The 23927-nt window shown below is 44.3% G+C and overlaps 2 protein-coding genes across 2 annotated transcripts in view; one reads left to right on the top strand and one right to left on the bottom strand.

Annotated features, from left to right (window-relative positions):
• Positions 1–4472, top strand: part of plekhg4 (pleckstrin homology domain containing, family G (with RhoGef domain) member 4) — a 28649-nt gene extending 24177 nt beyond the window's left edge. Inside the window, 5 exon segments of the mRNA XM_063882300.1 lie at positions 1524–1665; positions 1815–1906; positions 1985–2118; positions 3855–3890; positions 3998–4472. Coding sequence (XP_063738370.1) covers positions 1524–1665; positions 1815–1906; positions 1985–2118; positions 3855–3884 — 398 coding nt within the window. The 3' untranslated portion in view covers positions 3885–3890; positions 3998–4472.
• Positions 4473–4678: 206 nt separating this feature from the next.
• LOC134863648 (ras-related protein Rab-8B-like) lies at positions 4679–23924 on the bottom strand. The gene is made up of 8 exons (XM_063882281.1): positions 23549–23924; positions 8453–8513; positions 8307–8367; positions 8018–8095; positions 7543–7632; positions 7078–7143; positions 6951–7001; positions 4679–6686 (listed from the first exon to the last, which is right to left on the bottom strand). The coding sequence occupies exons 1-8, from the start codon at positions 23670–23672 to the stop codon at positions 6603–6605; spliced, it is 615 nt and encodes a 204-aa protein (XP_063738351.1). The 5' UTR covers positions 23673–23924; the 3' UTR covers positions 4679–6602.
• Between the last annotated feature and the right edge of the window lie 3 nt (positions 23925–23927).

Below are 23927 nucleotides of genomic sequence, written 5' to 3'. Positions count from 1 at the left end.
TGCAGAGGGGACCTTCACAACAAGAGCGTACACATGTTAACATCATGCAGCGCAGAGGGGACCTTCACAATAAGAGCGTACACATGGTAACATGCAGAGCAGAGGGGACCTTCACAATAAGAGCGTACACATGTTAACATCATGCAGCGCAGAGGGGACCTTCACAATAAGAGCGTACACATGTTAACATCATGCAGTGCAGAGGGGACCTTCACAATAAGAGCGTACACATGTTAACATCATGCAGCGCAGAGGGGACCTTCACAACAAGAGCGTACACATGTTAACATCATGCAGCGCAGAGGGGACCTTCACAATAAGAGCGTACACATGTTAACATCATGCAGCGCAGAGGGGACCTTCACAATAAGAGCGTACACATGTTAACATCATGCAGCGCAGAGGGGACCTTCACAATAAGAGCGTACACATGTTAACATCATGCAGCGCAGAGGGGACCTTCACAATAAGAGCGTACACAAGTTAACATCATGCAGAGCAGAGGGGACCTTCACAATAAGAGCGTACACATGTTAACATCATGCAGCGCAGAGGGGACCTTCACAACAAGAGCGTACACATGTTAACATCATGCAGTGCAGAGGGGACCTTCACAATAAGAGCGTACACATGTTAACATCATGCAGCGCAGAGGGGACCTTCACAATAAGAGCGTACACATGTTAACATCATGCAGAGCAGAGGGGACCTTCACAACAAGAGCGTACACATGTTAACATCATGCAGCGCAGAGGGGACCTTCACAATAAGAGCGTACACATGTTAACATCATGCAGTGCAGAGGGGACCTTCACAACAAGAGCGTACACATGTTAACATCATGCAGTGCAGAGGGGACCTTCACAACAAGAGCGTACACATGTTAACATCATGCAGCGCAGAGGGGACCTTCACAATAAGAGCGTACACATGGTAACATGCAGAGCAGAGGGGACCTTCACAATAAGAGCGTACACATGTTAACATCATGCAGTGCAGAGGGGACCTTCACAATAAGAGCGTACACATGTTAACATCATGCAGCGCAGAGGAGACCTTCACAATAAGAGCGTACACATGTTAACATCATGGCAGCGGGGAACTTCACAATAAGAGCGTACACATGTTAACATCATGCAGAGCAGAGGGGACCTTCACAATAAGAGCATACACATGTTAACATCATGCAGCGCAGAGGGGACCTTCACAATAAGAGCGTACACATGTTAACATCATGCAGAGCAGAGGGGACCTTCACAATAAGAGCGTACACATGTTAACATCATGCAGCGCAGAGGGGACCTTCACAATAAGAGCGTACACATGTTAACATCATGCAGTGCAGAGGGGACCTTCACAATAAGAGCGTACACATGTTAACATCATGCAGAGCAGAGGGGACCTTCACAATAAGAGCGTACACATGTTAACATCATGCAGAGCAGAGGGGACCTTCACAATAAGAGCGTACACATGTTAACATCATGCAGAACTAATGAACTAACTGTGTGCGTGTGTGTTAGGAGCCAGGACGCGGGCCTCTATAGCGGTCTCTACGTTCGATCACTCTGATCCGTTCAAACGAGGAGCGCTGACCCCTGAACACCCCGCCTCAGGACCCTCATCCTCAGGCCTGCTGGGGCCCCTCAACCTGCACATGTACAGGTAACACACCACACACACACACACACACACACACACACACACACACACACACACATTGGTCAGTGTGTAATGACTTCTTGTTGAAAATATTCAGAGACACTTTTTATTAATAACCTGTGCATGCCCCCCCCCTTCCCCCCGTCCTGCAGTCAGCCCCCCCCTCCGGCTGAAGGCTCCTTCATCACTACTTGTATCGAGGAGGATGAGACGGAGCACGAGACCAGCAGCCAGCCCTCCATGAGTACGTCTGCTCCTGCCCCCCCGATGCTAAGCTAGGTTCACGTTGTGCTATGCTAATGCTATGCTGCTGTGCTCTCAGCCACAGAGAGTTCTGGATCCTCATCTCGCTGTCTCTCTGGATCTACCGGATCAGACTCCGGCTGCCCCCCCTCCACCCTGCAGGAGGAGACCTGCCCCTCTCAGCAGCTGCTCACCTCCTTCTCCCCCCCTGCTGTGAGTACCATAATCATATATATCATCTCTGTGCAGCTACACAGCCACTTCCTGTTACTGCAGGACTACAAACAGAGGCACTTCCTGTTACTGCAGGACTACAAACAGAGGCACTTCCTGTTACTGCAGGACTACAAACAGAGGCACTTCCTGTTACTGCAGGACTACAAACAGAGGCACTTCCTGTTACTGCAGGACTACAAACAGTCACTTCCTGTTACTGCAGGACTACAAACAGAACCACTTCCTGTTACTGCAGGACTACAAACAGAACCACTTCCTGTTACTGCAGGACTACAAATAGAACCACTTCCTGTTACTGCAGGACTACAAACAGAACCACTTCCTGTTACTGCAGGACTATCTAGATATAGATAATATAGATAAGGTAGATGTAGATATAGATAATATAGATGAGGTAGATGTAGATATAGATAATATAGATAAGGTAGATGTAGATATAGATAAGGTAGATGTAGATATAGATCATATAGATAAGGTAGATGTAGATATAGATCATATAGATAAGGTAGATGTAGATATAGATCATATAGATAAGGTAGATGTAGATATAGATAATATAGATAAGGTAGATGTAGATATAGATAATATAGATAAGGTAGATGTAGATATAGATAATATAGATAAGGTAGATGTAGATATAGATAATATAGATAAGGTAGGTAGATGTAGATATAGATAATATAGATAAGGTAGATGTAGATATAGATAATATAGATAAGGTAGGTAGATGTAGATATAGATAATATAGATAAGGTAGATGTAGATATAGATCATATAGATAAGGTAGATGTAGATATAGATAATATAGATAAGGTAGATGTAGATATAGATAATATAGATAAGGTAGGTAGATGTAGATATAGATAATATAGATAAGGTAGATGTAGATATAGATCATATAGATAAGGTAGATGTAGATATAGATAATATAGATAAGGTAGGTAGATGTAGATATAGATAATATAGATAAGGTAGGTAGATGTAGATATAGATCATATAGATAAGGTAGATGTAGATATAGATCATATAGATAAGGTAGATGTAGATATAGATAATATAGATGAGGTAGATGTAGATATAGATAAGGTAGATGTAGATATAGATAATATAGATAAGGTAGGTAGATGTAGATATAGATAATATAGATAAGGTAGATGTAGATGTAGATATAGATAAGGTAGATGTAGATATAGATAATATAGATAAGGTAGGTAGATGTAGATATAGATAATATAGATAAGGTAGATGTAGATATAGATAATATAGATAAGGTAGGTAGATGTAGATATAGATAATATAGATAAGGTAGGTAGATGTAGATATAGATAATATAGATAAGGTAGATGTAGATATAGATAATATAGATAAGGTAGATGTAGATATAGATAATATAGATAAGGTAGATGTAGATGTAGATATAGATAAGGTAGATGTAGATATAGATCATATAGATAAGGTAGATGTAGATATAGATAATATAGATAAGGTAGATGTAGATATAGATAATATAGATAAGGTAGATGTAGATATAGATAATATAGATAAGGTAGGTAGATGTAGATATAGATAATATAGATAAGGTAGGTAGATGTAGATATAGATAATATAGATAAGGTAGATGTAGATATAGATAATATAGATAAGGTAGATGTAGATATTAAAGGATTCTTCTGCTCTGAACTTTAATATAAATTGTGTTTCTGTTTCTTCAGAAGTCGATCGGCCCGGCCTCCATCGTCTGATCAGCTGTGAGTCACTAAACATTAATAAACATGAATAAACAATAATAAACATCTGTAATTATATGTATAGTAAACAAATACCCCCCCCCCCTCCTCTCTGTTTCTGTCTGCAGGTTTGTTCCTCCTCACTCTCTTCAGTTCCTGAGAGGTTAAAGGAGCCCGTATGAACTGCAGTTTATTTATGGTGCATTCAGGTACTGTAGTCAGTTCCCAAGAGGTATTGATGGTGCGTTCAGGTACTGTAGTCAGTTCCCAAGAGGTATTGATGGTGCGTTCAGGTACTGTAGTCAGTTCCCAAGAGGTATTGATGGTGCGTTCAGGTACTGTAGTCAGTTCCCAAGAGGTATTGATGGTGCGTTCAGGTACTGTAGTCAGTTCCCGAGAGGTATTGATGGTGCATTCAGGTACTGTAGTCAGTTCCCGAGAGGTTAAAGGAGCCCGGATGGACTGCAGTTTATTTATGGTGTGTTCAGGTACTGTAGTCAGTTTGTGTAAATATGAAAGTTAGCGTTAGCTTCAGTCTGAGCTGTCACTGTACATGTGTGTAAATAAAGTTTATACTGACAATAAACTCTTTGTTCTAACCTCTGGTGACGTCGGTTTCCTGATGACCCTTCAAACTTCACATTAATACATCTAAAAGTGATTTAGATTCTGTAAACTTTATTCTCTAGTGAAGACAAAGCTTCCAGAGTCTCAGGTTTTCATACCTTAAACATTTTTTACTTCACCCTTAATATTATTTGAATAAAGAATGCTTTTCTTGAAACTCAAAGACACTTTACAAAGTATCGTCATTTTTAAACGTTGCTTTTTATTTTAATCAGAGGAGAAAAAATAAAACACCACAGCTGATATTGTTTATTTTAAGTCCCAATAAAAGCCTCTGAGAATAAGACCTGTAACAACTTCCATCTGTTTGTCTCTCTCTAACAGGCTGAATAAAGCAAACAAATATAAAGGTTTTTATTTAAGAAATAAATCATCTTTTCTGACTTTTTGAGAATCTGAGAATAATAAATATATTCATAACATTTATTTTGCATAGCAACAAAGAGCTGAAATAAAACACATTGAATGTTTTTACTGACAAATCAAAGATCAAAATCATTAACAGGAAGTGAAGATGATGTCACTTCCTGTTAATTTTCTTATTTATGTTAAACTGGCGGCTTCGTCTTCAAAGAAATCTTTTATTGAATTTCTTCACCTTCATTTTAATGAATAACACATATACTGTATATTTGGTGAACTCTGAAGAATAAACAGATGGTTAATAATCCCAACAGTGTGTGAAGACAGGTGATTATTATTCATGTTATTATTACTAACAGAGAGGGGATATTCAGAGACAAACTTAGAAAATCATAAATTAAAGTCAGAAATTTACAGTTTTTTCTTGTAAATTCACAAAATTAATTTCAGTCATTTGGATTTTTTTCTTTAATTATTTCTGTTAGAACAAATTTATTTAGCAGAGGAAAAACACAGATACATAAAGTGCAGATTAATGTGAGAACATAACTCTACTGATGTAAACAAACTCCAGTTCAAATAAAAATGTCTAATTTTCCAAAATCTGCCCGACAACAAGAAGAACAGAAACAACAACACTGCAAAAAACAAACAAAATGATAAAAATAACAATTGATATTTATATTTCCTGAAGCTGTCTTCATACGAAACAAGATTAAGTATAAAAATATAAAAAGCTTCAATAATTCAGTTAATTTATTAAAAGAGAAACACAGCACTCTGATTTACAGGAGACAGTGAACGCCTCACAGTTTTTATATTAATGAACACATTTATCAGCTGCTGACTGAAGGATGTTTTTAATCTTTAAAACTTTAGAGACAAATTTAAATATAAAATTAACCTGAAAATAAGTTTTAAAAAGCAGATAAAAAAATAGAAATGCCTTTAAAACAAACGTTACACATATCGCTACCTTTGTGATGTAAGAGTTTAGTCATTCTGACTCATCTTTGAAGCAAATTTAAAATAAGTTTAATTTAAATCAATTATTACTAAATGTTACAGGAAACACAAGATGCTGTTAAACAGGACTATTCATCTTTTTATTTTCAATGTTTTTAATGTAACATCATATTTATCAACTCAGTTCTTCCTGCTATTGATAATAAACTTTAAATGTTTAATTTTAAGTTTTTTATTTGTAATATATTACAAATAATATATTACAAATAATATATTATATATTATATATTATTTATTATATATTATTTATTATATATAATATATTATTTATTATATATTATTTGTAATATATTATATATATTTTTTTATTATATATAATATATTATTTATTATATATTATTTATTATATATAATATATTATTTATTATATATAATATATTATTTATTATATATTATTTGTAATATATTATATATTATTTATTATATATAATATATTATTTATTATTTATTATTTGTAATAATGATAACAGGAAATATTGCCCTCGTTTCGCTCTAACCTGAAGAACTGTCCGGGTGAGACGTCTTCACCTCCTGTTTCTGTTCTGCTAATTCAGAACCAGAAGGTTCCAGGTGAGTCTCAGGTGAGTCCCAGGTGAGCCTCAGTTCCTCAGGTGAGTCCTCAGTTGAGCCACAAGCGAGTCCTCAGGTGAGCCTCAGGTGAGTCTCAGGTGATCCTCAGGTCCTCAGGTGAGCCTACTGCAGCAGCAGCAGAAGAGTCTAACACCTGGACTTCCGCTTCTTGTTTCGGCTCTCTGTGATTTTGACGGCCCCCCCCCCTCCTGCTGACGGGTTGTTGTCATTCTGAGGAAACAGAGGTCAGAGGTCAGAATATGGACCAATCAGGTGCAAGAGGAGGGCCTTCAACAGGAGACTGACTGCTCTGTGGTCCAATCACAGAGCTCTGAGACATGCCCTACGACAGACTGTATTAAACAGGAAGCTTCTCCTTCCTGTAAACCTGTTGTTTACCTGATGTTTACAGGGTCAGCACAACAATCTGCCTGAACAACATAAAGACTTACCTTTCTGTTGTTTACAGATTCATTATTATCTTTAATAACTCACCATCTTCCTGTGGAGTCGACTCATGATGTCTCCGCCCAGCGTGAAGAACGCCTGGAGACAAACAAACAGATGAACACACAAACATCAGAGTTGTTGTTGTTTTCTTTATGGCTCCTCTCAGACTCACCTCCTCCACGTTGATGCCAGACTTGGCGCTGGTTTCCAGAAACTTGATCCCGCAGTCGATGGCCAGCTGAACAACAGAAGAAGAGATTTAACCACCACCGGTTATCCCCCCCGCCCCCCCTCGGTGTTCAGAGTCTCAGGAGCAAAGACTCCCCCCGTCTTTCTGTCCTGATCCATCTGTATAAAATCCAGTCTGAAAATCCGCTGATCAGATTTTGATCACTTTGTGATGTCACTATGGATCTCCTCCTAGAGCACCATTGTGTTTCTTTAAACCAATCAGCTCTCAGAGGGGCGTGGCCAGCAGCAGCTCATTAGCATTTAAAGCTGTAGACACAGAATCAGCTCTTCAGGAACAGGGCTGAAACAGAGAGGGTTTTGGGACAATGATCTGTTTAGGGTTTCAGCCAATCAGGGTTAGGCTCTGGACCTGAGACCTGAAGAAGAGGACCTTTAATAACAATACCTTCTCCCCCCTCTCTTTGGACACCTGTCTCTGGTCGTTCATGTCACATTTGTTTCCCAGAACCATTCTCTCGACGTCTGAGGAGGCGTGCTGAAAACAAACAAAACAAACAAACAAAACAAACAAACAAAACAAACAAACAAACAAAACAAACAAACAAACAAACAAAACAAACAAAACAAACAAACAAAACAAACAAACAAAACAAACAAAACAAACAAACAAACAAAAAACAAACAAACAAACAAACAAACAAAACAAACAAAACAAACAAACAAAACAAACAAAACAAACAAACAAAACAAACAAACAAACAAAACAAACAAAACAAACAAACAAAACAAACAAAACAAAACAACAACACATTGAGATGTTTTGACGTCCTGATGAATCACTTTTATAAACGATGACATCATCATTGTGTAAAGTGTGTTTTATGGTTTCAGCTGATGAGGTCAGGGGGGGCGGGGCTTACCTCCTCAATGTTGCGGATCCAGTTCCTGATGTTGTCGAAGGACTTCTCGTTAGTGACGTCATAGACCAGCATGATGCCCTGCAGAGACGGGACAGAGACGGGACAGAGACCTGAGAGTCATCAGACTCTGGATACAGGTTATCTCTTCAGCCTGCTCTGAATCACATCTCCTTCAGTTGAGATCTTTTTATTTATGTCTGAAGTTTCTGTTAAAGGTGATATCTGTGTGTGATGATTGACATCTCCCCCGTCAAATAGCAGAGCAGTATCTGGAGGGGGCGTGTCTTACCATGGCTCCTCTGTAATAGGCTGTGGTGATAGTCCTGAACCGCTCCTGACCCGCCGTGTCCCTGAACACATCATACTAACACGTGTTATTAACATGTCATCACTGCCACAGGCACTCCCAGGCTCTCCTGGGATAATGTTCCTCACCAGATCTGGAGTTTGATCTTCTTCCCGTCCAGCTCGATGGTCCGGATTTTAAAATCGATTCCTGGAACAGAGAGAAATATTTATGATATTTGTTATTAATCCAACTGCAGGTCTCTCTGTTTGATGCTTTCAGTTTCACGCTGACTCGCGTCTCATGAAACGTTCTCATGAAACGCTGACTCAGGTCTCATGAAACGCTGACTCAGGTCTCAGGTCTCATGAAACGCTGACTCGCGTCTCATGAAACGTTCTCATGAAACGCTGACTCAGGTCTCATGAAACGCTGACTCGCGTCTCATGAAACGTTCTCATGAAACGCTGACTCAGGTCTCATGAAACGTTCTCATTAAACGCTCACTCAGGTCTCATGAAACACTGACTCAGGTCTCATGAAACGTTCTCATTAAACGCTCACTCAGGTCTCGTGAAACGCTGACTCAGGTCTCATTAAACAGTCTCATGTAACGCTGAATCAGGTCTCATGAAACGCTGACTCAGGTCTCATGAAACGCTGACTCAGGTCTCATGAAACGCTGACTCAGGTCTCATTAAACGCTGACTCAGGTCTCATTAAACGCTGACTCAGGTCTCATGAAACGTTCTCATTAAACGCTGACTCAGGTCTCATGAAACGCTGACTCAGGTCTCATGAAACGCTCACTCAGGTCTCATTAAACGCTCACTCAGGTCTCATTAAACAGCCTCATTAAACGCTGACTCAGGTCTCATTAAACGCTGACTCAGGTCTCATGAAACGTTATCATTAAACGCTCACTCAGGTCTCATTAAACGCTGACTCAGGTCTCATTAAACGCTGACTCAGGTCTCATGAAACGTTCTCATTAAACGCTGACTCAGGTCTCGTGAAACGCTGAATCAGGTCTCATGAAACGCTGACTCAGGTCTCATGAAACGCTGACTCAGGTCTCATGAAACGCTGACTCAGGTCTCATTAAACGCTGACTCAGGTCTCATGAAACGCTGACTCAGGTCTCATTAAACGCTGACTCAGGTCTCATTAAACGCTGACTCAGGTCTCATTAAACGCTGACTCAGGTCTCATTAAACGCTAACTCAGGTCTCATTAAACAGTCTCATTAAACGCTGACTCAGGTCTCATTAAACGCTGACTCAGGTCTCATTAAACGCTAACTCAGGTCTCATTAAACAGTCTCATTAAACGCTGACTCAGGTCGCATTAAACGCTGACTCAGGTCTCATTAAACGCTCACTCAGGTCTCATTAAACGCTAACTCAGGTCTCATTAAACAGCCTCATTAAACGCTGACTCAGGTCTCATTAAATGCTGACTCAGGTCTCGTGAAACGCTGAATCAGGTCTCATGAAACGCTGACTCAGGTCTCATGAAACGCTGACTCAGGTCTCATGAAACGCTGACTCAGGTCTCATTAAACGCTGACTCAGGTCTCATGAAACGCTGACTCAGGTCTCATTAAACGCTGACTCAGGTCTCATTAAACGCTGACTCAGGTCTCATTAAACGCTGACTCAGGTCTCATTAAACGCTAACTCAGGTCTCATTAAACAGTCTCATTAAACGCTGACTCAGGTCTCATTAAACGCTGACTCAGGTCTCATTAAACGCTAACTCAGGTCTCATTAAACAGCCTCATTAAACGCTGACTCAGGTCTCATTAAACGCTAACTCAGGTCTCATTAAACAGTCTCATTAAACGCTGACTCAGGTCTCATTAAACGCTGACTCAGGTCTCATTAAACGCTCACTCAGGTCTCATTAAACGCTAACTCAGGTCTCATTAAACAGCCTCATTACACGCTGATTCAGGTCTCATTAAATGCTGACTCAGGTCTCATTAAACGCTGACTCAGGTCTCATTAAACGCTAACTCAGGTCTCATTAAACAGCCTCATTAAACGCTGACTCAGGTCTCATTAAACGCTGACTCAGGTCTCATTAAACAGCCTCATTAAACGCTGACTCAGGTCTCATTAAACGCTCACTCAGGTCTCATTAAACAGTCTCATTAAACGCTAACTCAGGTCTCATTAAACGCTGACTCAGGTCTCATTAAACGCTCACTCAGGTCTCATTAAACTGTCTCATTAAACGCTGACTCAGGTCTCATTAAACGCTGACTCAGGTCTCATTAAACAGTCTCATTAAACGCTGACTCAGGTCTCATTAAACAGTCTCATTAAACGCTGACTCAGGTCTCATTAAACGCTGACTCAGGTCTCATTAAACGCTCACTCAGGTCTCATTAAACAGCCTCATTAAACGCTGACTCAGGTCTCATGAAACGTTCTCATTAAACGCTCACTCAGGTCTCATTAAACGCTGACTCAGGTCTCATTAAACGCTGACTCAGGTCTCATGAAACGTTCTCATTAAACGCTGACTCAGGTCTCGTGAAACGCTGAATCAGGTCTCATGAAACGCTGACTCAGGTCTCATGAAACGCTGACTCAGGTCTCATGAAACGCTGACTCAGGTCTCATCAAACGCTGACTCAGGTCTCATGAAACGCTGACTCAGGTCTCATTAAACGCTGACTCAGGTCTCATTAAACGCTGACTCAGGTCTCATTAAACGCTGACTCAGGTCTCATTAAACGCTAACTCAGGTCTCATTAAACAGTCTCATTAAACGCTGACTCAGGTCTCATTAAACGCTGACTCAGGTCTCATTAAACGCTAACTCAGGTCTCATTAAACGCTAACTCAGGTCTCATTAAACAGTCTCATTAAACGCTGACTCAGGTCTCATTAAACGCTGACTCAGGTCTCATTAAACAGTTTCATTAAACGCTGACTCAGGTCTCATTAAACGCTGACTCAGGTCTCATTAAACGCTAACTCAGGTCTCATTAAACAGTCTCATTAAACGCTGACTCAGGTCTCATTAAACGCTGACTCAGGTCTCATTAAACGCTCACTCAGGTCTCATTAAACGCTAACTCAGGTCTCATTAAACAGCCTCATTAAACGCTGACTCAGGTCTCATTAAATGCTGACTCAGGTCTCATTAAACGCTGACTCAGGTCTCATTAAACGCTAACTCAGGTCTCATTAAACAGCCTCATTAAACGCTGACTCAGGTCTCATTAAACGCTGACTCAGGTCTCATTAAACAGCCTCATTAATCGCTGACTCAGGTCTCATTAAACGCTCACTCAGGTCTCATTAAACAGTCTCATTAAACGCTAACTCAGTTCTCATTAAACGCTGACTCAGGTCTCATTAAACGCTGACTCAGGTCTCATTAAACTGTCTCATTAAACGCTGACTCAGGTCTCATTAAACGCTGACTCAGGTCTCATTAAACAGTCTCATTAAACGCTGACTCAGGTCTCATTAAACGCTGACTCAGGTCTCATTAAACGCTGACTCAGGTCTCATTAAACAGTCTCATTAAACGCTGACTCAGGTCTCATTAATCGCTGACTCAGGTCTCATTAAACGCTCACTCAGGTCTCATTAAACAGTCTCATTAAACGCTGACTCAGGTCTCATTAAACGCTGACTCAGGTCTCATTAAACAGTCTCATTAAACGCTGACTCAGGTCTCATTAAACGCTGACTCAGGTCTCATTAAACGCTCACTCAGGTCTCATTAAACAGTCTCATTAAACGCTGACTCAGGTCTCATTAAACGCTGACTCAGGTCTCATTAAACAGTCTCATTAAACGCTGACTCAGGTCTCATTAAACGCTGACTCAGGTCTCATTAAACGCTGACTCAGGTCTCATTAAACGCTGACTCAGGTCTCATTAAACGCTGACTCAGGTCTCATTAAACAGTCTCATGAAACGCTGAATCAGGTCTCATGAAACGCTGACTCAGGTCTCATGAAACGCTGACTCAGGTCTCATGAAACGCTGACTCAGGTCTCATTAAACAGCCTCATTAAAGGCTGACTCAGGTCTCATTAAACGCTGACTCAGGTCTCATGAAATACTGACTCAGGTCTCATTAAACGCTAACTCAGGTCTCATTAAACAGCCTCATTAAACGCTGACTCAGGTCTCATTAAACGCTGACTCAGGTCTCATTAAACAGCCTCATTAAACGCTGACTCAGGTCTCATTAAACGCTGACTCAGGTCTCATTAAACGCTCACTCAGGTCTCATTAAACAGCCTCATTAAACGCTGACTCAGGTCTCATTAAACGCTGACTCAGGTCTCATTAAACAGCCTCATTAAACGCTGACTCAGGTCTCATTAAACGCTGACTCAGGTCTCATTAAACGCTAACTCAGGTCTCATTAAACAGCCTCATTAAACGCTGACTCAGGTCTCATTAAACGCTGACTCAGGTCTCATTAAACGCTGACTCAGGTCTCATGAAATGCTGACTCAGGTCTCATTAAACGCTAACTCAGGTCTCATTAAACAGCCTCATTAAACGCTGACTCAGGTCTCATTAAACGCTGACTCAGGTCTCATTAAACAGCCTCATTAAACGCTGACTCAGGTCTCATTAAACGCTGACTCAGGTCTCATTAAACGCTCACTCAGGTCTCATTAAACAGCCTCATTAAACGCTAACTCAGGTCTCATTAAACGTTCACACAGGTCTCATTAAACGCTGACTCAGGTCTCATTAAACAGTCTCATTAAACGCTAACTCAGGTCTCATTAAACAGCCTCATTAAACGCTGACTCAGGTCTCATTAAACGCTCACTCAGGTCTCATTAAACAGTCTCATTAAACGCTGACTCAGGTCTCATTAAACGCTGACTCAGGTCTCATTAAACTGTCTCATTAAACGCTGACTCAGGTCTCATTAAACGCTGACTCAGGTCTCATGAAACGCTGACTCAGGTCTCATTAAACAGTCTCATGAAACGCTGACTCAGGTCTCATTAAACGCTGACTCAGGTCTCATTAAACTGTCTCATTAAACGCTGACTCAGGTCTCATTAAACGCTGACTCAGGTCTCATTAAACGCTGAATCAGGTCTCATGAAACGCTGACTCAGGTCTCATGAAACGCTGACTCAGGTCTCATTAAACGCTGACTCAGGTCTCATGAAACGCTGACTCAGGTCTCATTAAACGCTGACTCAGGTCTCATTAAACGCTGACTCAGGTCTCATTAAACGCTAACTCAGGTCTCATTAAACAGTCTCATTAAACGCTGAATCAGGTCTCATTAAACGCTGACTCAGGTCTCATTAAACAGTCTCATTAAACGCTGACTCAGGTCTCATTAAACGCTGACTCAGGTCTCATTAAACTGTCTCATTAAAGGCTGACTCAGGTCTCATGAAACGCTGACTCAGGTCTCATGAAACGCTGACTCAGGTCTCATTAAACGCTGACTCAGGTCTCATGAAACGCTGACTCAGGTCTCATTAAACGCTGACTCAGGTCTCATTAAACGCTGACTCAGGTCTCATTAAACGCTAACTCAGGTCTCATTAAACAGTCTCATTAAACGCTGACTCAGGTCTCATTAAACGCTGACTCAGGTCTCATTAAACGCTAACTCAGGTCTCATTAAACAGTCTCATTAAACGCTGACTCAGGTCTCATTAAACGCTGACTCAGGTCTCATTAAACAGCCTCATTAAACGCTGACTCAGGTCTCATTAAACGCTCACTCAGGTCTCATTAAACAGCCTCATTAAACGCTGACTCAGGTCTCATTAAATGCTGACTCAGGTCTCATTAAACGCTGACTCAGGTCTCATTAAACGCTAACTCAGGTCTCATTAAACAGCCTCATTAAACGCTGACTCAGGTCTCATTAAACGCTGACTCAGGTCTCATTAAACGCTGACTCAGGTCTCATTAAACGCTAACTCAGGTCTCATTAAACAGCCTCATTAAACGCTGACTCAGGTCTCATTAAACGCTGACTCAGGTCTCATTAAACAGCCTCATTAAACGCTGACTCAGGTCTCATTAAACGCTCACTCAGGTCTCATTAAACTGTCTCATTAAACGCTGACTCAGGTCTCATTAAACGCTGACTCAGGTCTCATTAAACGCTGACTCAGGTCTCATTAAACAGTCTCATTAAACGCTGACTCAGGTCTCATTAAACAGTCTCATTAAACGCTGACTCAGGTCTCATTAAACGCTGACTCAGGTCTCATTAAACAGTCTCATTAAACACTGACTCAGGTCTCATTAAACTGTCTCATTAAACGCTGACTCAGGTCTCATGAAACGCTGACTCAGGTCTCATTAAACGCTGACTCAGGTCTCATGAAACGCTGACTCAGGTCTCATTAAACGCTGACTCAGGTCTCATTAAACGCTGACTCAGGTCTCATTAAACGCTAACTCAGGTCTCATTAAACAGTCTCATTAAACGCTGACTCAGACTCAGGTCTCATTAAACTTGACTCAGGTCTCATTAAACAGCCTCATTAAATGCTGACTCAGGTCTCATTAAACGCTGACTCAGGTCTCATTAAACGCTGACTCAGGTCTCATTAAACAGTCTCATGAAACGCTGAATCAGGTCTCATGAAACGCTGACTCAGGTCTCATGAAACGCTGACTCAGGTCTCATTAAACGCTGACTCAGGTCTCATTAAACAGTCTCATTAAACGCTGACTCAGGTCTCATTAAATGCTGACTCAGGTCTCATTAAACGCTGACTCAGGTCTCATGAAACTCTGACTCAGGTCTCATTAAACGCTGACTCAGGTCTCATTAAACGCTGACTCAGGTCTCATTAAACGCTAACTCAGGTCTCATTAAACAGTCTCATTAAACGCTGACTCAGGTCTCATTAAACGCTGACTCAGGTCTCATTAAACGCTGACTCAGGTCTCATTAAACAGCCTCATTAAATGCTGACTCAGGTCTCATTAAACGCTGACTCAGGTCTCATTAAACGCTGACTCAGGTCTCATTAAACAGTCTCGTGAAACGCTGAATCAGGTCTCATGAAACGCTGACTCAGGTCTCATGAAACGCTGACTCAGGTCTCATGAAACGCTGACTCAGGTCTCATTAAACGCTGACTCAGGTCTCATGAAACGCTGACTCAGGTCTCATTAAACGCTAACTCAGGTCTCATTAAACAGCCTCATTAAACGCTGACTCAGGTCTCATTAAACGCTGACTCAGGTCTCATTAAACAGCCTCATTAAACGCTGACTCAGGTCTCATTAAACAGTCTCATTAAACGCTAACTCAGGTCTCATTAAACAGCCTCATTAAACGCTGACTCAGGTCTCATTAAACGCTCACTCAGGTCTCATTAAACAGTCTCATTAAACGCTGACTCAGGTCTCATTAAACGCTGACTCAGGTCTCATAAAACTGTCTCATTAAACGCTGACTCAGGTCTCATTAAACGCTGACTCAGGTCTCATGAAACGCTGACTCAGGTCTCATTAAACAGTCTCATGAAACGCTGAATCAGGTCTCATGAAACGCTGACTCAGGTCTCATTAAACGCTGACTCAGGTCTCATTAAACGCTGACTCAGGTCTCATTAAACGCTGACTCAGGTCTCATTAAACGCTGACTCAGGTCTCATTAAACGCTAACTCAGGTCTCATTAAACAGTTTCATTAAACGCTGACTCAGGTCTCATTAAACGCTGACTCAGGTCTCATTAAACGCTAACTCAGGTCTCATTAAACAGTCTCATTAAACGCTGACTCAGGTCTCATTAAACGCTGACTCAGGTCTCATTAAACGCTCACTCAGGTCTCATTAAACAGCCTCATTAAACGCTGACTCAGGTCTCATTAAATGCTGACTCAGGTCTCATTAAACGCTGACTCAGGTCTCATTAAACGCTAACTCAGGTCTCATTAAACAGCCTCATTAAACGCTGACTCAGGTCTCATTAAACGCTGACTCAGGTCTCATTAAACAGCCTCATTAAACGCTGACTCAGGTCTAATTAAACGCTCACTCAGGTCTCATTAAACAGTCTCATTAAACGCTAACTCAGGTCTCATTAAACAGCCTCATTAAACGCTGACTCAGGTCTCATTAAATGCTCACTCAGGTCTCATTAAACGCTGACTCAGGTCTCATTAAACTGTCTCATTAAACGATGACTCAGGTCTCATTAAACGCTGACTCAGGTCTCATTAAACGCTCACTCAGGTCTCATTAAACTGTCTCATTAAACGCTGACTCAGGTCTCATTAAACGCTGACTCAGGTCTCATTAAACGCTCACTCAGGTCTCATTAAACTGTCTCATTAAACGCTGACTCAGGTCTCATTAAACGCTGACTCAGGTCTCATTAAACGCTGACTCAGGTCTCATTAAACAGCCTCATTAAACGCTGACTCAGGTCTCATTAAACAGCCTCATTAAACAGCCTCATTAAACGCTGACTCAGGCCTGATAAATTCACCTGTATCTGTCAGAAACACCTGCAAGTTTAAAGACTGTATCTCTCCAGGGTCAGAAGATCATCAGTCAGTCTCTCTCTCTCTCTCTCTCACTCTCTCCCTCTCTCTCTCTCTCTCTCACTGTCTCTCTCTCTCTCTCTCTCTCTCTCTCACTGTCTCTCTCTCTCTCTGTCTCTCTCTCTGTCTCTCTCTCTCTGAGTGGATCGTGAGTGGATCGGTGAGTATAGCGGAGAGTGGTGATTATCGGTTTCGTAACTTTTCAAACCCTTTTAAACATTTGTTTCTTTCACTGGGTGATTGTGTATAACTTTGTGCATCACGTCACCGAATTTTGGTGGGTTTGGTGGGTTTGTTTGGTGGCACTGGTGATTTGTTTGCCAGGCGGCTGCTACCGCAGCCTCTCGGCGCGGCATGGCGTCTCGTGGCAGCAGCTCCGGGTTGGAGAAGCTGACTCGTCAGCACGCCGTCAAGCTCTCTCCACCTGGCGGTGTTTCAGTAGAGGAGTGTAGTTTGGCTGTGGGTGCGGTGGTGGGATATGGCAGGGTGAAATCTGCCTCACGGATGAACAGTGCTGTGGTTATTTTCTTGGACAGCACTGAGAAAGCTAACCAGCTGGTGGAGAGCGGGATAGTGGTTAAAGGGACGCTGCTACCCGTGCTACCCCTTGCCACTCCCGCGAAAAAAGTGGTAATTTCAAATGTACCCCCGTTTCTGCGGAACGAGTTGTTGGAGAGAGAGTTGGCTCGGCACGGGCAGCTTGTGTCTCCAATAAAAATGATCCCCCTCGGCTGCAAGTCACCGCACCTTAAGCACGTGGTTTCTTTCAGGAGACAGGTGCTTATGATCCTAAAGGAGGAAGAGGGGGAACTCAACTTGGTTCTTAGTTTTCGTATTGACGATTTCGCCTACACTGTTCATGTCACGTCTGATACGCTGAGATGTTTTGGATGTGGAGCTCAGGGACATCTGATCCGCGCGTGCCCTGGGGGAGCGGGTGGCGGTCCGGCTGCCGCTGCTCCGGCGGTGGGCCCGGGTCCGGCTGCCGCTGCTCCGGCGGCGGGCCCGGGTCCGGCTGCCGCTGCGCCGGCGGCGGGCCCGGGTCTGGCTGCCGCTGCTCCGGCGGCGGGTCCGCCTGCCGCTGCTCCGGCGGCGGGTCCGCCTGCCGCTGCTCCGGCTGCTCCGGCGGCGGGTCCGGCTGCCGCTGCTCCGGCGGCGGGTCCGGCTGCCGCCTCTCCGGCGGCGGGTCCGCCTGCGGTTGGGTCGGTGGCGGGTGCGCCTGTCGTTGGGGCGGTGGCGGTGCCGCCTGTCATTGGAGCGGTAGCGGTGCCGCCTGTTGTTGTGGCGGTAGCGGTGGCGCCTGTCGCTGCTCCCGTCGCTGTGGTGGGGGCTGGGAACGCTGCGGAGGGGGCGGGGCCGGCTGTCGTTTCACTCAGTAACCCACTCGGGGACAGTGGGCACACTGCAGCCAGGGTGGCTGAATCTGTTTTGGAGGAAGTCATCATGGATGAGGAGTTGCTCAAATTACCAGTTAAAAGAAAAAGTGCAGAGGTGTGCAACAACAACGGGGCCCAAACAAAAAAGGTGTTGAAGACAGAGTCGCTGTGCTCCTCTCAGCCAGAGGGACTCTCAGAGGACTCGGAGGACAGTGACAGTGACAGGGAGGCTTTCAGTGAAAGTATGCAGGTAGACAGGGGTGAGGAGTATTCCTTCCAGAGGATCAGAGGCTTCCTGAAGGATACTAAAGGGAGGAAGGCGGTAAGGGTGCAGGATTCTTTCGTTGATCAGCTGATGTTTCATGACTCTGCTAGGGCTCTCATGCGGCGCACAGCAGGCCTTGGGCAGCTTACTTTTAGCGAACAGGAGATCTACAGGCTGAGGAAAATACTGTTGAAGATACGAGAAGAAACTGCTGGAAGTCATGATTAAGTACACCTTGTTTGTCTTTTCTCTCCTTTCCTTTTTTCAGTTATCGTTTTGACTTGGTTAGGATGCAGCTATACTTTCATTATGGGTGACATAAAGCTGGGCTCTCTGGATATTAACGGTGCTCGAGGGGATGCCAAGAGAGCAGCTTTGTTTTCTTTAATAGAGAGTAAGAGTCTAAATGTGACGTTTCTCCAGGAGACTCACAGCACTGCTGACAATGAGAGTGACTGGAGGAGGGCATGGAGTGGGGAGGGCTTCTTCAGCCATAAATGCAGCAATAGTGGAGGGGTGGCTATTCTCTTTGCCAGAGGTTTCACACCCTTTTCCTGCACTGTTGAGGACGTCATTCCAGGTCACTTGCTGAAACTGAAATGCTGTTTTCGAGAAGGTTAAAATATGTTTCATTAATATTTATGCTCCCAGTGTGGGCTCTGAAAGGCTTTTATTTTTTGAGCAGTTGAAGCATGCCCTTAGCACCTGCAGTAGTGAGGAGTATCTGTTCCTGGGGGGGGACTTTAACTGCACAGAAAACCCTGTGCTGGACAGGAACCACTGGGAACCGCATGCTGCCTCTAGGAGTGCTTTAATGAGGATCACAGAGTCTTTGAGCTGTGTGACATTTGGAGGCATCTTTACCCGGGCCAGCGGCAGTACACCTGGGTGCACTGTAGGGACAATCTGTTGTCTCTAGCCAGACTGGACCGAGTGTACTGCTTTAACCACCACATGAACACAAGCAGGAGCTGCTCCATCAGTCCTGTTGGGTTCTCTGACCATTCCCTTGTTCAGGTTTCAGTTCTTATTAATTATGTGAAGTGCAATAGTGCGTATTGGCACTTCAATGTTTCTCTGTCGGCTGATAATCATTTTAAAACAGTCTTCACATTGTTTTGGCAAAACTACCGTAATTGTAAGAGTGAGTACAGTAGTCTTCAGCAGTGGTGGGATGTGGGGAAAGTCCAAATCAGACAGCTTTGCCTGCAGTACACTCTCAATGTCACCAAGGACATGGCTAGATCTCTGAGGGCTCTGGAGAGGGAAGTGGTGGAGCTGCAGGGATTGGCAGACTCCACAGGAGAGCGAGAACATGTTGAGGTTTTCAAAAGTAGAAATGCAGCTCTGTCCGACCTGCTGGGGTTTCCTGCTCAGGGTGCTCTGGTCAGAACATCGTGGAGATGGATGCTCCCTCTCACTTTTTCTTCGGTCTCGAGCGCAGGAACGGTCAGAGGAGGCTGATGCACTCCCTGCGGTCAGACACTGGGCAGCAGCTTCAGGAGTCGGCCGACATTCAACACTGTGCTGTCAGGTTTTATAAAGAGCTCTTCAGGTCAGATTACCAGGCAGAACCAGAGGCGGCGCTGTCCTTCTTTGAAGGCCTTCCTAAGGTCCCTGAGGGGGACAGCACAGACCTGGAAGCTGAGCTCTCTGCCCAGGAGCTGCAGGAGGCCCTGCAGAGCATGCAGAGTGGGAAGGCTCCTGGCATAGACGGCCTGCCTGCAGACTTCTATAAGGTTTTCTGGCCTGTCATGGGTGATGACCTGCTGGATGTCCTCAGGGACAGTCTCAGTAAGGGGAGGTTGCCTCTGAGCTGCAGGAGGGCGGTGCTCACTCTCCTCCCCAAGAAAGGAGACCTGCAGGAGCTTGGGAACTGGCGTCCTGTATCCCTTCTCTGTACCGACTACAAACTGCTCTCCAAAGTGTTGGCGACGAGGCTGAGGAGAGTGATGGAGCATGTCATTCATGTAGACCAGACATACTGTGTACCCAGCAGGTTGATAACTGACAACGGTACTCTGATTCGAGATGTTTTGGACCTCTCCAGTTCATTGGGCTGTAAGCTTGGTCTGATTTCTCTGGACCAAGAAAAGGCTTTTGACCGAGTTGAGCACCAGTACTTGTGGCAGACGCTGGAGGCTTTTGGGTTCAGCTCTGGTCTGATAGCCAAGATCCAGGTCTTGTACGGGGACATTGAGAGTGTACTGAAGATTAACGGTAGTTTATGTGCTCCTTTTAAAGCCGAGAGAGGAGTCAGACAGGGCTGCTCTTTGTCTGGGATGCTGTACTCCCTGGCCATAGAGCCTCTCCTACACAACCTTAGGTCCAAACTACATGGGTTTTCTTTTCCTGGCTGCGATCACATTCTTAAATTGTCTGCGTATGCAGACGATGTAATGGTGATTGTAAAAACTCAACAGGATATCAATGCTTTAACAGATACTGTAGGTGTGTTTAGCAAGTTGTCTTCTGCTAGGGTAAACTGGGGGAAGAGTGAGGCCTTAGCAGTAGGGGCAGGCCACTTTCATGGTCTAGTTTTACCTGGGGGCCTTGTTTGGAAGAGGGGAGGGTTGAAGTACCTGGGTGTTTATCTCGGTGACGAGACCTTTTGTTTACAAAACTGGGACGGGCTCGTGGAAAAGGTGGAAGGCCGATTAAAGAAGTGGAAGTGGATCCTTCCAAAACTTTCCTTTAAGGGGCGTATTTTGATTTTGAATAACCTTGTTTCCTCCATGCTGGCTCACCGGTTGGCATGTTCAGACCCGCCTGTAAACCTGCTGTCCAGGGTGCAGGCGCTAATGGTGGATTTCTTCTGGGACCGCATGCACTGGGTCCCGCAGAGCGTCCTTTTCCTGCCAAAGGAAGAAGGGGGACATGGACTGGTCCACCTGGCAAGCAGAGGGGCTGCATTCAGGCTCCGTTTCGTCCAGAGGTTCCTGACTGGACCTGCTGACCTGGTATGGAGACCCGTGGCTCGTGCTGTACTGGAGCGCTGTGGAGGGCTGGGCCTGGCTGAGTCGCTGTTCCTAATGGACCTTAAAGGATTACACTTGGACAACCTCTCATGCTTCTACAAGGGACTTTTCAAGGTGTGGGGGCTTTTCCGGAAAGAGAGAACGGAGAACTGTGCCTCTTTATTCTGGCTCCTCAAAGAGCCGGTGGTCCACGGGACTCATTTTCTGTGTGGAATAGGGCCTTCTCTACAGCAGAGACTCTGTGAAGAGAAGATCCTCACACTGGGACATGTGCTGGAGGTGTGTGGCCCTCGCCTGGACAACGCTGCGGGCCTGGCGGCACGTTTGGGCATCAGGTCAGTCCGAGTGACCGGCCTCCTGCTGAGTGGGTGGAAACAGCAGCTCAGCGACCCAGAACTGGCACTGGCTGTTGCTTTCTGTAACGGACTTACTGAACCAAACGAAGATGACTCTTTTCCAGAGATACTTTGTGTTCCTGACGTCACATGTGATAGTTTTCTGTTAAGGTTTAATAATGTCACTGATTTTAAGTTTAGCACCATGTCCAACAAAAGGATGTATTCTTTAATGACCAAAGTGTTAAACCAGAGCAGACTGCAGGGCCGAGTGGACACCCGGTGGAGAGCCCACCTGGCCCTGACTGAGACTCAGAGGCCTGAGTGGAGAGCGCTTTACAAGCCCCCGCTGACAAAGAGGCTGGGGGATCTACAGTGGAGGATTCTGCACGGCGCGGTTGCTGTCAATGCCTTTGTCTCAGTGATCAACCCGGCTGTTTCTGACACCTGTCCGTTCTGTGACCAAAGGGAAACCATCTTCCACTGTTTCTCAGGATGTGATTGACTCCTCTGTCTCTTTCAGTTACTGACCAGATGTTTGTTTTGTTTGGTGAGGTTTTTTCCCCCCAAGTGTTCATCCTTGGTTACAGGTACACCCAGAGACAAAAGGGTAAATGTCAGCTCCTGAACTTTTTGTTGGGCCAGGCCAAAATGGCCCTCTACCTCAGCAGGAGAAATAAAGTTGGGGACTCGATGGCCTGTGATGCTGTGCTGATTTTTAAATGCATGGTGAGAGCGAGGGTCAAAACTGATTTCAATTATTTTCATCTGACAGAAAATGTGGGGGAGTTTCAGAACATGTGGTGCTTAAAAAATGCTTTGGTTTCAGTGCTGAATGATGAGCTGGTTTTCAATCAATTCCTGAATTGAAGTTGTTTTGAATTGTTTTTTTGTTTTGAATTGTTTTTTGTTTCTAACGTGGAGTGTTGAATTTATCTGTGAATAAAAGTGGTTTGAAAAATCAAATCTCTCTCTCTCTCTCTCTCTCTCTCTCTCTCTCACAGGAAGTGAAACAGCAGCCCCCCCCATAACTACAGCATGAGGGACAAATATTTTCTCCATTAACATGAAACTGCTGAGACCACACACACACACACATGCACACACAGGTCAGCTGACCCTGCAGCATGGTGAAAGAGCATCCTGTGTCTGACAGCAGCAATGCATTGTGGGTAATGGTTGATTGTTCTGAACAGGAAGAGAGACTCAGTGTGTGTTACGACATGTGTTATAACATGAACACACACACACACACACACACACACACACCACACTTCCTGTTTCATGCAGGAAGACAGCATAGCATCACCCTGCTCGCTGTGACTCACCAATGTGTGTGTGTGTGTGTGTGTGTGTGTGTGCGTGTGTGCGTGTGTGTGTGTGTGTGTGTGTGTGAGACCTTCACACAGCGGATGCAAGGTGAACAGGAACCCTGTATTGAGTGTTTCTGTGCCCCCCCCTGTTGAATGGTTGTGCTCAGCGGATAAAGGGTGTTATATTCTGTGTTTATGGGATGGATTTATCTCAGTGTCTGCTGTGTGTCAGTAACTATAACCACAGACTTTATTCTGTAGTCACTTCTCTCTCTAAAGTTCAGATTCTGTTGGAGATGTTTGTTTGTTTGTTTACTCTTCTTATTGTTCTGAACAGAAAGGGTGTTCTTCACATGCTGCTGACCACACAAAGTAGAACTTCTCATAACTTCTCATAATTGATCTGATCTGATCCGGTCTGATCCGGATCAGTGCTCCGGTGCTCACCGATGGTGGAGATGAAGGTGGTGTTGAAGGCGTCCTCGCTGAACCGGAACAGCAAGCAGGTCTTCCCCACCCCGCTGTCCCCGATCAGCAGCAGCTTCAGCAGGCAGTCGTAGCTCCTCTCCATGCTCCGGTCCTCCTCTCACCGACTCTCCTCTCCGGTCCTTCTCTCACCGACTCTCCTCTCCGGTCCTCTCTCACCGACTCTCCTCTCCGGTCCTCCTCTCACCGACTCTCCTCTCCGGTCCTCCTCTCCAGTCCTCCTCTCACTGACTCTCCTCTCCGGTCCTCCTCTCCGGTCCAACGAGCAGCGACACCGGTTCTGATGCAGGAAGCTCTCCGGTACAAGAAGCTACCGAGAACACACACACATCTGGAGCGG

The sequence above is a fragment of the Eleginops maclovinus genome, chromosome 4 (genome assembly GCF_036324505.1).
Source record: "Eleginops maclovinus isolate JMC-PN-2008 ecotype Puerto Natales chromosome 4, JC_Emac_rtc_rv5, whole genome shotgun sequence".
Lineage (NCBI taxonomy): Eukaryota > Metazoa > Chordata > Actinopteri > Perciformes > Eleginopidae > Eleginops > Eleginops maclovinus.
This window is presented reverse-complemented; position numbering and strand designations above follow the sequence as displayed.